This window comes from Oryzias melastigma, linkage group LG8 (genome assembly GCF_002922805.2).
Source record: "Oryzias melastigma strain HK-1 linkage group LG8, ASM292280v2, whole genome shotgun sequence".
NCBI classification, from domain to species: domain Eukaryota; kingdom Metazoa; phylum Chordata; class Actinopteri; order Beloniformes; family Adrianichthyidae; genus Oryzias; species Oryzias melastigma.
In genome coordinates, this window is record NC_050519.1 from 19127677 (window position 1) to 19143209 (window position 15533).

At 41.7% G+C, this 15533-nt stretch overlaps 1 protein-coding gene across 1 annotated transcript in view; it reads right to left on the reverse strand.

The window, feature by feature from the left end:
- The window catches only part of LOC112146246 (interferon-induced very large GTPase 1-like), a 33196-nt gene extending 19108 nt beyond the window's left edge, over positions 1 to 14088 (reverse strand). Inside the window, exons 1-3 of the mRNA XM_036213344.1 lie at positions 12572 to 14088; positions 8331 to 8413; positions 7705 to 8247 (exon numbers count right to left, since the gene is read on the reverse strand). Of these exons, the coding sequence (XP_036069237.1) occupies positions 7705 to 8247; positions 8331 to 8397 (610 nt within the window). The 5' untranslated portion in view covers positions 8398 to 8413; positions 12572 to 14088. The remainder of the gene's footprint in view (positions 1 to 7704; positions 8248 to 8330; positions 8414 to 12571) is intronic.
- Positions 14089 to 15533: the final 1445 nt, after the last annotated feature.

The window sequence follows — 15533 nt, forward strand, 5'->3', positions numbered from 1 at the left end:
GCTAGGGGGGGTTGCTTCATTTAGCCGAACATAATCATCCTGTTTTAGCCAGGTTTCTGTTAGAGCTAGCAGGCTAAGTTTATTATCATTAATCAATTCATTAACTAATAGGGACTTTGAGGAAATTGATCTAATGTTTAGTAGCCCACATTTAATGACATCATAATTTTTGTTACTGTGATTCATTCCGTTCATTTGCCTTCCAGTACATAAGCTAACACTAGGAGCTGCTGGGCTAGCCCTGTTTGGGGTTAGCATCGGTGCTAAAGGCCGCTCAGGGGAGAGTTTTAAACTACTGCTCTCTCCCCGGGTCTCCTCTCTGAGTTGTCAGGCTGCATGGCTAAAGCTAGCAGAAATGTTTCTGGACAGAAGAGCCGCTCCGTCCAAACTGGGATGAATGCCATCTCTGCGCATGAGGCCGGGCTTTCCCCAAAACATGCTCCAGTTATCCACAAAGCTAACGCCATTTTCTGGGCACCATTTAGCTAGCCAGCGGTTAAAAGATGAAAAGCGGCTGTACATTTCATCACTGACCACGTTTGGGAGAGGACCAGAGAAAACTACTGTGTCTGACACAGATTTAGCCAGTTTACACACCGATTCTACGTTTAGTTTAAGAATCTCTGATTGTCTTCGTCGGGCGTCGTTGCCACCTGCGTGAATTACGACCCGACGGAACCTCGCCTTACTCTGGGCTAACATTCGGAGGTTTCCTTCGATGTCACCAACTCTGGCTCCCGGGTAACATCTAACTGTAGCTCCCTTTAGCTTTACGTGTCTGACCTCGGAGGAGCCAATGACCAGGGTTTTCGGTTCAGTTGGTGCGTTACTGAGGGGAGAAAACCTGTTACATACAGGGATCTCCGGGCGCTCTGCGGGCTTAGGTTTAGCTCTGTGCCTTTTCCCCACCGGTACAAACTCATCCTGGGGATTCCTCGGCTGCTGAGAGGGCGGTGGGATGCTAGCTAAGTCAGCTTTGCTAGCGCGGCTAGCGCTCCGAGTGACAACAACATGGCTAGCTGGTTTAGCTTCCATTGAGCTAAGACGCGCTTCCAGCTGTTCGAGCCTGGATAACAGGTCTGAGATCAGACTACAGTTAACACAAAGACCATTGTCTTCATTAAATGGGCGGGATCCTGACTAAACATATGACAAGTGGGACAGGAAAGAGGGCTGGGAGCCGAAGAGGTAGAAGGCATCATGTTACAACAACAAGCGCTGGTTTACGCTCACCGGGAAAAGCGGTCCGGGTTAGGAGGGCTTTCCGGGCTCGGTAGTCGCTGCTTGCCGAACAGTGGGCCGTCGTCCGCCGTAGCGTGCTGAGCCAGGTGTGGCTGCTCTGCTGCCTCAGGTGTGGCTGCTCTGCTGCCTCAGGTGTGGCTGCTCTGCTGCCTCAGGTGTGGCTGCTCTGCTGCCTCAGGTGTTCCTGGTCGACTGGGTGGGCTACGGTCCTGAGGAGCGTTCCTGGATCTCCCGTTCTCTGATTTTGGACCCCTCGCTCATTACGGATTTTTTCCTTGCCCACCCGGATCGCCGCCCTTGAACCGCCTGGCGGCGGTCTTTAAGGGGGGGGTACTGTCATGGTGCCTCTGTCAGTCTCCTCCCCCTCTCCTCTCCGCTTGGCTGCTGATTCTTCCCAGCTGCGACCACTTACCTCATCACCTCTCCTGCCTTCTTAAGGAGCTCCAGGATCATCATTCCTCGCCAGTCCGTTGCCCCTGATGGTGCATAGTTGGTCTCCGCGTCAAGTTCTAGTTTATCACGTCACGTCAGGACTTTGCCTAAATTCTCTTTCTGCTCACCCTCAGGAATCCATACCACGAGTGGTTGCCAGAATCAGCCTCAGCCCTGATCCCCTGTTCGGTCTTCTCCTGCGGTCACACGACGAGCCTATGCCATTACCTCGGTTCCTCGAACCTCCACTTCCTACGGCTACCCATTCCTGTGGAGGAACCCACCAGTGTCGCCACCAGCCTCTGCCACACGCCTGGGACCTACCTCAAGTCCTGCTCACGGGGGGGGGGCTATGTTTTTCTGCAATTTGATTGGTTGGACTGTCACATCAATCAAGGGTGGCCCTAATTTGATTGGATGTTGGGCCGACACCACAGACGGATGTAAACAAAGACAGACAGAGAGACCCCGGAACGCGGCTTTCTCTCTATATACTTTATAATCCGTTAATTTGGGGGAAAATAGCAAGTCTCTCCGAGTCAGAGGGCTGAATTCCAAGTCAACTCACAAGTTATGTATATCAAAGTCCATGTCAAGTCATGAGTCAGAGGTAGGAAAGTCCAAGCCGAGTCGAAGGTCGTCAAATTCATGACTCGAGTCCAAGTCATGTGACTCATGTCCCCACCTCTGGTGAATACATTCTTTGAGAAGAGACAGGAACAAAGAGTGACCTATAAGAGCGGAGGTAGAAGCACACAGATAGACTACATCTTGTGTAGACGGTGTAATCTGAAGGAGATCAGTGACTGTAAACTACCAGTGTGTGAATGGGTCTGTGACTGTGAAGTGTTTTGGGCCCTCGAAGGAGGGTAGAAAGCGCTATGCAAGTATACGCCCTTTACCATTTTTACCATTTATATGAAGTAAGAGACTAGCTAAGAAGAAGTGGGACACTGAGAGGACTGAGGAGAGTAGACAGGAGTACAGGGAGATGCAGCGTAAGGTGAAAGTAGAGGTGTCAAAGGCCAAGCAAAGAGCTTATGATGACTTGAATGCTAGGTTGGGTAGTGAGGAGGGAGAGACTGACCTGTACAGATTAGCAAGGCGGAGAGATTGAGATGGGAAGGACATGCAGCAGGTTAGGGTGATCAAGGATAGGAATGGTAATGTGGTGACAGGTGTCAGTGGTGTAATGGAAAGATGGAAAGAATACTTTGAAGAGTTGATGAATGAAGAGAATGAGAGAGAACAAAGAGTAGAAGAGGTGACGGTTGTGGAGCAGGAAGTAAGAAAGATTAGTAAAGGTGAAGTGAGAGGGGCTTTGAAGAGGATGAAGAGTGGAAAGGCTCTTGGTCCTGATGATATACCTGTGGAGGTATGGAAGTGTCTAGGAGAGATGGCAGTGGAGTTTTTGACCGGGTTGTTCAACAGGATCTTAGGTGGTGAGAAGATGCCTGAGGAATGGAGGAGAAGTGTGATGGTGCCCATTTTTAAGAATAAGGGAGATGTGCAGAGTTGTGGTAACTACAGAGGAATAAAGCTGATGAGCCATACAATGAAGGTGTGGGAAAGAGTAGTGGAAGCCAGACTAAGAGCAGAAGTGAACATTTGTGAGCAGCAGTATGGTTTCATGCCAAGAAAGATCACTACAGATGCAACATTTGCTTTGAGGATGTTGATAGAGAAGTACAGAAGGTTAGAGAGAGCTCCACTGTGTCTTTGTAGATCTGGAGAAAGCTTATGACAGAGTGCACAGAGAGTAACTATGGTATTGTATGATGAAGTCTGGATTGACAGAGAGGTATGTCCGAGCAGTGCAGGACATGTATGAGGGCTGTAAGACAGTGGTGAGGTGTGCTGTAGGGGTGACAGAGGAGTTCAAGGTGGAGGTGGGATTACATCAGGGATCAGCTCTGAGCCCCTTCCTGTTTGCAATGGTGATGGACAGACTGACGGATGAGGTTAGACAGGAATCACCATGGACTATGATGTTTGCAGATGATATTGTGATTTGTAGTGAGAGCAGGGAACAGGTGGAGGTGGAGTTAGAGAGGTGGAGGTTTGCCCTGGAAAGGAGAGGAATGAAGGTTAGCCGCAGTAAGACAGAGTACATGTGTGTGAATGAGAGGAACCAGAGTGGAAGAGTGAGGTTACAGGGAGAAGAGATAAAGAAGGGGGAGGAGTTTAAGTATTTAGGGTCAACAGTACAGAGTAATGGAGAGTGTGGAAAAGAAGTGAAGAGGAGAGTGCAAGCAGGTTGGAATGGGTGGAGAAAAGTGTCAGGTGTGATGTGTGACAGAAGAGTTTCAGCACAAATGAAAGGAAAGGTGTACAAGACTGTGGTGAGACCAGCCTTGTTGTTTGGACTAGAAACAGTGGGACTGAAGAAAAGACAGGAAGCAGAGCTGGAGGTAGCAGAGATGAAGATGCTGAGGTTCTCTTTGGGAGTGACCAGGATGGATAGGATCAGGAATGAATACATCAGAGGGAAAGCACATGTTAGAGGTTTTGGAGATAAAGTCAGAGAGGCCAGACTGAGATGGTTTGGACATGTTCAGAGGAGAGAAGAGAGTTCTTTGTGGTCTCCACCCCTTCTTTAAGTGAAAGATGTTCAAATAGAACTTCCTGATTAACATTTTTAGAACATTCACATTAGAGACTGCATGTTTCCATCATGCAGAAACCAAAATGACATGTCCATTCATATAGGATCATGTAGACAAGGAGACTGGATTAATCCAAAGGGAATGTCATGTCGCGAGAGGATTTTGAGGATTTGAGTCGATTGACTTTAGTTTCCCAATTCATTTTTATTTGAGCAATATTATAAATAGGGGGTATTTCCAGAGATTCGCTAGTTATAACACAGTTTTCTTTTCCTCATTTTAAATTGTTACATTTCCAACACTGAAGATGCCTGTCAACTCATCTACTGTGCTGCGTACCAAACATAACAAATGGTAGCTCAGATGTCAGGAAACCAACCGTTCGCTGCGGAAGAGTGAGTTTGAGTTTCAGCTGCATCACATATTTTTGTGCTAAAAAATTCAGTGAGTATTTTTTAAGTCTTGAGAATTAAAATTAAATAAATGCTTATTTTAATATATTCCAGGCAGCTACAATGTTTCTTTTTAGAATGCAGGGATATTCGTGTATATGTGTGTATGTGATGGTGGGTGGGAGGTGGGGGGTTGAGGAAAACGGTCATTCATGCATTTATGGAGATTATTTTAAATTTAAAATTTTAAACTTTAAATTCTAAATTCTATGTTCTAAATTTTAAATTCCAAATTCTGAATTCTACACCCAAAATTCAAAGTTCTAAATTATAACTTCTAAATTCTAAACTTTAAATTCTAAATTCTGAATTCTAAATTATAACTTCTAAATTCTAAACTTTAAATTCTAAATTCTGAATTCTAAATTGTAAATTTTAAACTTTAAATTCTAAATTCTGAAGTCTAAATTTAAAATTTTAAACTTTAAATGCTAAATTCTATGTTCCAAATTTTAAATTCCAAATTCTAAATTCTGCATCCAAAATTCAAGGTTCTAAATTATAACTTCTAAATTCTAAACTTTAAATTCTAAATTCTGAATTCTAAATTGTAATTTTTTAACTTTAAATTCTAAATACTATGTTCTAAATTTCTAAATTCTAAATTCTACATCCAAAATCCAAAGTTCTAAATTACAACTTCTAAATTCTAAACTTTAAATGCAAAATTCTGAATTCTAAATTGTAAATTTTAAACTTTGAATTCTAAATTCTGAAGTCTAAATGTAAAATTTTAAACTTTAAATTCTAAATTCTATGTTTTAAATTTTAAATTTCAAATTGAAGCCGCAAGCGGCGTTGTATGGCCCGCAGTCGCTACCCACCCGCACCCTCGCCGCCCACTCCCTCGCAGGCCACCCTCTCCCTCGCCGCCTGCTCATACGCACCAACGCCGCGCTTGCTACCCGCCCCTACGCACCATCGCTGCCCTTGACGCTGCCCTTTGACCCGAACTCACCTGCTAAGCAGCCACTATGCACCACTAACCCCCCCTCCCCTTTACTGTATAGCTGGACTGTGATGTAAGTGAGAAATTGCTTAAAAAGGCACTTTTTTCAAAATGGCTGCTTTTCTCTTAGTGTTATCTCCATAGCAACCATTTTATATTTTGTTCGCCTGAGGTCACCGAACAGATTGACGTTAGTTTCGCAAGAATCGGCCAAAGTACATTTTTGGATCTCCTTAGCAACGGAGGTTATTTGCTAATCACGCCCACATTCCTTATATGGTCATATTCTATGATATTATACCTGTTACAGCTTAAACCTGGGATCAACATTGTAAAGTCTCATAGGAATGCATTGAAATATGAGCGTGTATTAACACTACGCCACTTTTGTGAGTTCGCCACGCGCACGCCGTTCAACATCTATAGCTTGTTATACCATATATTTTATGCCATCGGTTTCCCAATGATGCCAAAAGCGTTTGGAAATGATTGATAAATATCCCTAAAAGTTATATTTGTTTGAAAGCTACGTTTCACCTTTGTAAAATTAACAAAATGTCAGATTTCAAAACAAAATGGCTGCCAAGTGATAGGTCGTGGAGCCATCCCATAATATTGTAAAATTTAGCCATGGATATTTCCAGTAAAGCTATGTTGGTTTCGTTCGCGAATTGCGAACTTTTTTTTTATTTTGCTGAATCAGCAGTTTTTTTCGCAACGGTTTTTTGCGTACCAGGGCTGCATTTTAAGCATTACGGTTTTGAAAGTTATATCGTTTTGTTCAACTTGAGCCTCCGCATGCGCAAATACCCTTTTTGCTCAAATTGGCCAAAAAATGTGCGAGCTAGCTAAAACCGTGGCGGTTACAACCTTGCCACGCGCACGCCATTCAAATTCTACAACTTCTAATTGCAACAATTTTCTCACAGTAGATTCCCATTTATGGCCGATGATGTGACATATCAATTGATAAAACCCCCCAGGAGGTATTTCTTTTTGTAGCTTGCAGTAAAAGTGCTTTTTTTCAACATTTCAAGATGGCGGCATCTTCCCAAGGTCAAAGGTCAATGAAACCTCCAGGGTCGTTGTAGACTTCCGCCATGGACACGATACTCAAATTTCGTGAAAATCGGACAAACAAAAGTTCCTTTTTCCCATATTGTTGAAAATCATGAAAAACGCCATTTCTCAGATTTCAGTGCAAGATGGCCACCAAGCCGTAGGTCGTGTGGCCATCCCATAATAATTTCAAATGTTCTAGGGTTTATCCCCGACACAAGCCATGGGCTTTTGTTTGCGTATTTCGAAAAAAAATTTTTTGGCCCCATAGGCGATTTTTGGCCCATTCATTTTTTTTACGAAAACGCTCGCTGTGATGTCATCGTTTTGGGGGGGGGGGTTACGCGCAACATGCCAAAAATTCATTTTCAATTTTCCCTAGGTGTGATAAAATTGGGCTGCACGGTGGCGCAGTGGTTAGCGCTCTTGCCTCACAGCGAGAAGGCCCCGGTTCGACTCCCGGCTGGGACCTTTCTGTGTGGAGTTTGCATGTTCTCCCCGTGCATGCGTGGGTTTTCACCGGGGACTCCGGCTTCCTCCCACCATCCAAAAACATGCTTCATAGGTTCATTGGTGACTCTAAATTGCCCCTAGGTGTGAATGTGAGAGTGGATGTGTGTGTGATTGAGGCCCTGCGACAGACTGGCGACCTGTCCAGGGTGTACCCCGCCTTCGCCCATCAGTAGCCGGGATAGGCTCCGGCACCCCTGCGACCCCGAAAGGGAGGAAGCGGTCAAGAAGATGGATGTGATAAAATTTTGAGGTACTTTTCGTTCATGTGGCGGGGGTGAAATTTTGGCTCAAAGGCGCAGAAAGATAGAATGTTAAAGCAAAAACAATATGGTCCTTGCAGTCAGTAGACTGCTGCTGCGGGCCATAATAAACTAAGAAACATGACAAAAACCATGGAGTTCAAAAACATGATAAACCGTCACTTGTTTGATCATTTAAATGTAAATCTTACCTGTGACGACTCCTTCTTTTCGACCTTCCTTTTTGTCAGCGATCATGAAACTGCAGCATGGAGGTTTGTTTTCAGAGATCATGACATCGATTTTTTCCAAAAGAGCAACTAATTCCTTTTCATCCATTCTTCTTTTTGATTTTTGGCATCTTTTCTCTGAAAAACTTCCAAAAGCTTTTAAATCTGTAACTGCATTTTCACAGTTTTCATCAGGGTTATGAGTCACAACTGTGATGACATAAGGAAAACATTGTTTTCCAAAGGTTTTCTCTAACCACTGCATTCCTGATCTGTAATGACTGATGTGCTGACCGTTTGCTACCAGCAGGATAAAAGCATGAACTTCTTGATTTGTTGGGATTGAATCAATGTTTGGAAGATCAAACATGTTCAAGACACAAATGTGTCGACCACACAAGTCATACAGTTTGGATGAAAAAGATTTCTCTGATTTTTGCTCGTCATGATCAAGGAAGAGATTTCTTGGTCCTTTTTTAATGGAATTTGAGTCTCCGACCAACATAAGTGTGAGTTCAGGAACAACTGGAAAACAAAGAAGAAAGATAGTTATTCAAGTCCAAAATTAAACGTCATTTAACTTTTGATTCTTCATTGTGTTTAATTACCTTCATCATTTGTAGCTTCAGATTCTCTATGTTTCCCTCTTGGCGCTTCGTCATCGACTTTGTCCATTTTATTTGCTTTTCATCTTCAAAGGATATAAAAAAATGTAAGAAACAGTTTCACTTTTTGCCAATTTCCCAACGTTACTCTAGCTATGAAATGTGGGGGGATCATGTTCATGTCTATTGTGATAGAAAGAAACATGTTTCAGCTGTAATAGAAATCCTGAAGCAACACATAAAAGAAATGAAGTGAGAAAATGGCAGAGAAAGTCCAACAATCTAACAGAAACGAGGATCATGTAAGCTAATGCAGTAAAAATCCTGAATAACAAAAGATAACATTGACATTTTTCAGATTTTTTATTTTGAACCAAAACCACCAGCAAGCGTTGTTGGGTCAGATAAAACTCAGTGGAGGAAAAATAAAGTAAATTTCACAAATCATGTCCTGAAAACACTTGCATTGACTTTACTTTCAGTATATAAACTCATAAAATACTCCGTCCATCACTTGTGAAAGGAAGTGAGGAAGTTAGCAAGGCTTTGCTAACAAGAACAATTTAGTTTATCTTTGAATAAGAATAAAACCTTCAAGCTACTTAGGACAACGACAGAGATTTGATCACAATGATCTATGAAATCCTGTATTTTAATGGAAAAATAAAATAGTTTTTTAAACACAGCTATTTTTTTTAATCTTCTAAGCATTTATGCAGCTACAGCAGATCAAAATCACTTAAAAAAATCTTTTACTAGTTTTGAAATAATATATATTCACATTAAATGTGAGTGTGTGGTTGTGTATCTCTGTGTGGCTCTGACTGGTAAACTGTCCTTGCCTTTCCCTAACAATGGCTGGGATAGGCTCCAGCAACCCCGTGACTCCAAAAGGAGATTGATTAGGCTTAGAAAAAGGATGGATGGAAATTTTACATTCCAGACTAAGTAGGATTATTTTATTGCTGCATGTTGCTGTAATGAAAGCTCCCAAAAGACTGTAAGTGAATCTGTAAAATTTGGGGGTTTTCTCTAGAAAGGTGAGGAATGTAGGTGCAGAAAAACTATTTATGTGTGTAAATTTAGAAAACTCGTGTGTCATATTGAGGTTAGAGAGAGCAGAGGAAAAGAATATGTTGAACTTCAATATTTCAGACTTTGGTGTGTGGTCACAAATGCAGGACATTTGTCAGCTCCAAAAAAGGTGTCTTTAATAGCAAATAAACCAAAAACAAAGCACAAAGCTGAAAGAACGGGATCAGAGTCACTAAAAGCAAAGTCCATAAATCAACCAAAGCCAAACTCCAAAAACACAAAACACACAAGATCAAAAAACCTGGCAAGGGAGACAAGATCTGGTGCATGTGGCAACAAGGAAGTGGGTCTTGCAAGGAAGTGAGAGGAGGAACCGTTGACTGTATAAGAAAGAACTGGACTGAGCAAACCCCCTCCTTCCGTGTTCCATATAGGAAGTACCACTGGGTTGCAAAAAGGCCAAAGTCCCATTGACTTACATTGGGAAACAGACAGTTATTTCTCTGTCATTTTATATGTCAGAATAATCATTCTTCCTCTGCTGCTTTCTGATTAACTTCTTTTTTCTCTTTACAATTCAACAATGTACCAATCATTGTCCTACTGTTGTTTTCCTCAATGGAATCCGATGCAGCAGTTTAAAACAACAAGAGGCGCATGCTGTCGACATTTTTAGATGAGGATTTACTCTGTGGAAATAGATTTCACGTCTGAGATTATGTGCTTTGGACTTTTTTTTTAACATTCTTTTTTCTTTTTTTCTTCACTGTTTTGACTATAGCTTACAAATTATAAGTTGCGTATCATACGGAATGGTACAGCTCCTCCATAAAATCACCAACCAAAGTTTATTCTTCGCCGCACTTTTCCAGCTTGCAGCCTGAATTAGAGCAGACGTCTCCTTTGAGGATGAGCATGAGAGAGCCAAGACAAACTTCAACGGATCTTGTTGTATTTTCAAACAGAAAAAAGATCCAGCTGTTCACTTGTTAGGATGGTTATTTATTTATATACCGCTGAACGGGCTTCTCACGTGCATCTGATCAGACTGTAAATGGAAAAGCTGTGCTGCAAGAGGTACGCCCGCCACACTGCAGTGACATCACCCAAATGCTCCTTTTATCTCGACAAAAAGGAATAAATGTAAGTAAATCCAAAAGGACCACTGACAGAATCAAATGTTGGAATGGTTCTCCCTCGAAGGCATCAACAATGACTTGTACAATTCTCTCAAGTCGGCGTTATTAAAGTAGGATCTGTTTACATCCGCAATCTCATGGTAGAGGCGTGGAACTCACAATAAACTCACTCCAGATTGGCGACAGGACTACCTATAGATTCCATGACTCACCTATGACTCACAGAGACTCAGACCAATCGCTGAAGATGGGTTGCAGACGTTTGCAAATGGCGATAGCCTTTTCAGGAAGTGACGGTGAAAGCGGTGGCCTACTTTTGCGAAGGATGGAGGTAATGCATTTCCAATGGAGGACCTCATAGCTTGAGATGTCCAGTTCTAATTAGACTATCTATGGGAGGAACCCATTAAATACAGGAAGGGGAGGGAAAAAACAAAAGGACACAGGTGAAACCCATCAGGGAGGAGTGGCTATCAGCCCAGGGGAAAACACATGACACAATAACCAGGGGTAAATGGTAAATACTTGTTTGACGATTTTCTACCTTGAAGGCCCATAGCCCTTTACAGTCACGGACCCATTCACACACATATTTACACACTGGTGGCAGCTCTCCTGCTGGACAGTGGCACCAATTTTCCACCAGAGGCAATTTGGGGTTCAGTGTTTTGTCCAAGGACACTTTGACACATGAGCAGACAAGGTGGGAATTAAACCCGCAATCAATGATTGCGAGTCGACCGCCCCACCTCTGCACCATGGCCACCCCAAGTGTGTAGTTAGGGCAATGTTCCTCCAACTGGTCCCTGCTGGGTGAGTACAGATTGCAGTGTCATCTGACAGTCACCACAACACATTCACACAAATGAGGACAAAACAAAGTTTGCCCAAATAAAATAATTATTTCAAAGTAAACATCTTTTCTGTTTTTGTTTCCTCTTGACATTTCAAGCAGAGATAGTTTGTGTGAAATGTGGTCAAACTGATCATACAGATTTTCATTTTAACGACATAATAAACTCCTCCCATTCTCTGTGATTGGCTCTGAAACTTTGCTCACAACATTTACTCTCATTTTTTCATATGACTAAAACAAAAATATCTATATGTCCTCCAAATCCCATGACTTTGTAGAAACCCCAAAAAAAGCTTACCCACTCTGTGATTTTTAAATTCCTTCTTCCAGATTATTAATAAGTCAAGCTTAACTACATTTTCATATTCTCTCGGTTGTAAAAGTATCCTGTTTAAACTTCTTAAAAAAGACTGCACTCTTTCTTCTGCAATTCTTTAAAAAATATAAATCTAATTTGTTAAGCAATCCAAGGCCAAAGGTCAAAGAGATCTTATCAGAGATGAGACTGAGATACAAACAAAAAACAAAAAGGATCCAGAAATTTTCATCAAAGTCCAGAGAAACACAGAGACAGACAGAATTACAGAGACAGAATTTGTCCTAACTGTGATGTCATGTTATGCTACAGAGGACTGGCAGATTATCTCCACTCTGCAAACCTCAGGTTTGTAGGTTTTTTCCATAATCTTAATTTTTTTTATTGCAAATATTTCAGAAAATGTCACCCTTAAACACTAAAACAAACTCTAAACATGTCTAATCAAACTGCTTGTCTGTTTTCAATGTTTTGAGAAGAATTCCAGATTTTTTTTCTGCTAAAATTGTCAAAGATTAACACGATAACAAACACACACCCATACACCCCACACACCAATGCGTGCACCCCCCCCCCACACACACACACAATTACACAGAACATGTGCACACATAATCACCAGCATACACCTTTATTACATCAATAAATAAACTATTTTTGTGATTCAAATCCTTAATATGATTTCATTTATAGTTATCAATTTTTACACATTGCAAAAAGGTTTGAAGACCTTCAGATCAAAAATGAATCCACTTTCATTTTCTAAAAATAAGGTGTAAAAAAACCAACACATCTTCCTGACATACACATTCTATAAGACAGAATAAAAATGTGTAAAACGGAAATCATGTTACACCTAAACACATCTACAATTTTATACATGTTTGAAAGCCCTCACCTCGTGTTTTGTTTGCTGTGTAAGCTTGACTTTTCCATCTGAGAGTCTGCAGGAAATGTGGTCAAACAGATCAAACAGTTTTTTATTTTAACTCAAACTCCTCCCATCATTTGTGATAGGCTCTAAAACCTTTCTTCAAAGATTCCTAACAGTTATGGGTAACAAAAAAAAAAAGCCTAAACAGTTTCCTCTAAACCTTATGACTTCAGAGGAACCAAAAGAAAAACCTGTTCTCTCAGAGGTTCATTAATACCTTTTTCTAGATGGATTGACAAAGCTGTTTGGAACAAAACAAGCTTAACTTCAGTTTCTTTCCTCTCTCTAATGTAAAATAAAAAGATCATTAATCATATTCTAAAACCTTTTTTTCAAGGACTAAGTAGTTTTCCCTACTAATCGCCATTAGTCTCACAAGTTATAGGCCAACTGTTTCATTAAAGTAACAAAAGACAAAGACGTACATTACAGGTTTGAATTTGTTTATTGGTTTGTCATGTTTCTCACTTCTCCTTCCTGGTGTCTGAATGACAAAATGGCTTCTGTTGATAAGGGTTGGGCATAAACAGAAAGTATATTTTGATTGATTTAATGTGACCATAATCTCTGTCTTTACTTTTTGCAAAAACTGAGAGGTAAATAGTAATTTATCGTGCCATTGATCTATATTACTGGATTGGCCCATTCCTATTTGCTGCTATTGAGTCATGACAGCAGAACGCAGCTGTTGGAGGACAGGCAGACATCACAAAAATCAGGCTAGCTCCTTCATTTCTAAACAGATTTTCACAAAATATGGCTCAAATGAAAATTTGGAAAAATATTAATCTTGTGGTACATTAAAAAAATTATGATCTATAAAGATTTGTCTGTGAATTGTGCAAGAATTGTGCCTTTCACTGCTGCAGTAAACACAAAGCTTTGAAATTAACAGGTTCTAAATAGCCATTATTTTTTATTTCACCTATGTGCTAAAATCTATATAACTGAGCTTGTAAATGCTTGTTATCCCAGCTGATTGTTTGACAAAATGGAAATGGATTACATACATGGTAAATACATCTTAATTGCATTCAATATTTACCCTCAAATAGACAAATAGACTTCAATAAAATGTGCTCTCTTCAGTGTTTATGTCACTGAGCAGAAAGTTAGTGTTAGCGCTGCATTTTCTAGCTGGGCTTTCTCTTGTTTGTGCAACCAAGAAAGAAGCTCAGCACTGCCGGCACGGATTTAGAAGATTATGTGCAAACCCGCCCTTCACTTTCTTACCAAAAAAAAAAGTACGACCGACAACAACATTTAGCCTAGCTGCCTGCTACTTTGCTAGCACAGCAATGCAGTGACGTGCATCATCATTGAAACATTTTTTGGGGGGTTAAATTTATCAACAAGTATTATATGGTACATCTATGAACATAAACTTTCACTTATTAGAGTTAATTTATTAAGAATTAGGCCTATGCTATGTTGAATTACTGAAGTAATTCATCCATCCATCCATCCATCTTCTTGACCGCTTCTTCCCTTACGGGGTCGCGGGGGTGTCGGAGCCTATCCCGGCTTCTGATGGGCGAAGGCGGGGTACACCCTGGACAGGTCGCCAGTCTGTCTCAGGGCCTCAATCACACACCCATCCACTCTCACATTCACACCTAGGGGCAATTTAGAGTCATCAATTAACCTATGAAGCATGTTTTTGGACGGTGGGAGGAAGCCGGAGTCCCCGGTGAAAACCCACGCATGCACGGGGAGAACATGCAAACTCCACACAGAAAGGTCCCAGCCGGGAGTCGAACCGGGGCCTTCTCGCTGTGAGGCGAGAGCGCTAACCACTGCGCCACCGTGCAGCCCTGAAGTAATTCAACTTTAAATATTTTTGAGTTAATTTATTAAGAATTATGTTATGTTGAATTATTGAAGTAATTCAAGGCTGCATGGTGGTGTAGTGGTTAGCACTCATGCTCTCAACAAGAAAGCTCCAGTTCAAATTTCAGTGGGATTTTTTTCTGTGTGGAGTTTGCATGTTCTCCTATTAATACATGGGTTTTCATTGGGTAATCTGACTTCTTTTCCACAATCCAAAGATATGTATCACATATAACTTTTGACTCATAATTGTCTGTAGATGGGAATGTGTATGTCTCAGAGGTTTCACCTGATAGTGGCAGCAACCTCGGGACCTAAAATGGGATTGAATAGGTTTGGAAAATGTATGGATGGAGAAATTCATCATTAAACATTGTAATTTTTATCCGTTATAAGTAGAGGTAACAAAACAGCTCATGTTAACATTATGATTTCAAAACTGTAAAGTAAAATTTACCAACTTGTAGTTTTCTCGGTGGCGCAGTGGTTAGCGCTCTTGCCTCACAGCGAGAAGGCCCCAGTTTAAATCCCGACTGGGGGATTTGGGACCTTTCTGTGTGGAGTTTGCATGTTCTCCCCGTGCATGCGTGGGTTTTCACCGGGGACTCCGGCTTCCTCCCACCGTCCAAAAACATGCTTCATAGGTTCATTGGTGACTCTAAATTGCCCCTAGGTGTGAATGTGTGTGTGATTGAGGCCCTGTGATGGACTGGTGACCTGTCCAGGGTAAACCCCGCCTTCGCCCTTCAGTAGCCAGGTTAGGCTCCAACACCCCCGCGACCCCGGAAGGGAAGAAGCAGTCAAGGAAATGTTTGAATGAATGTAGTTTTCTCTTGACCATCGGTGTAAAAATTCTGTTTGGACATGAATAAGGTGAATGATATAGAGCCCCCTGGTGGCTCAAGCGGGCATTGCATTCACACTGCAAGAATCAAGCCTGTAGTTCACTTTTGGCTTATCCCTTTCGGGGTTGCCACAGCCTAACAGCACCCACTGTTTCACATCAGTGACACATCTGTGATTTGGCAGAGTTTTTACGCCGGATGCCCTTCCTGACACAGCCCTGTACTTGAGGGGCACAGGGACCCAGTTAGGC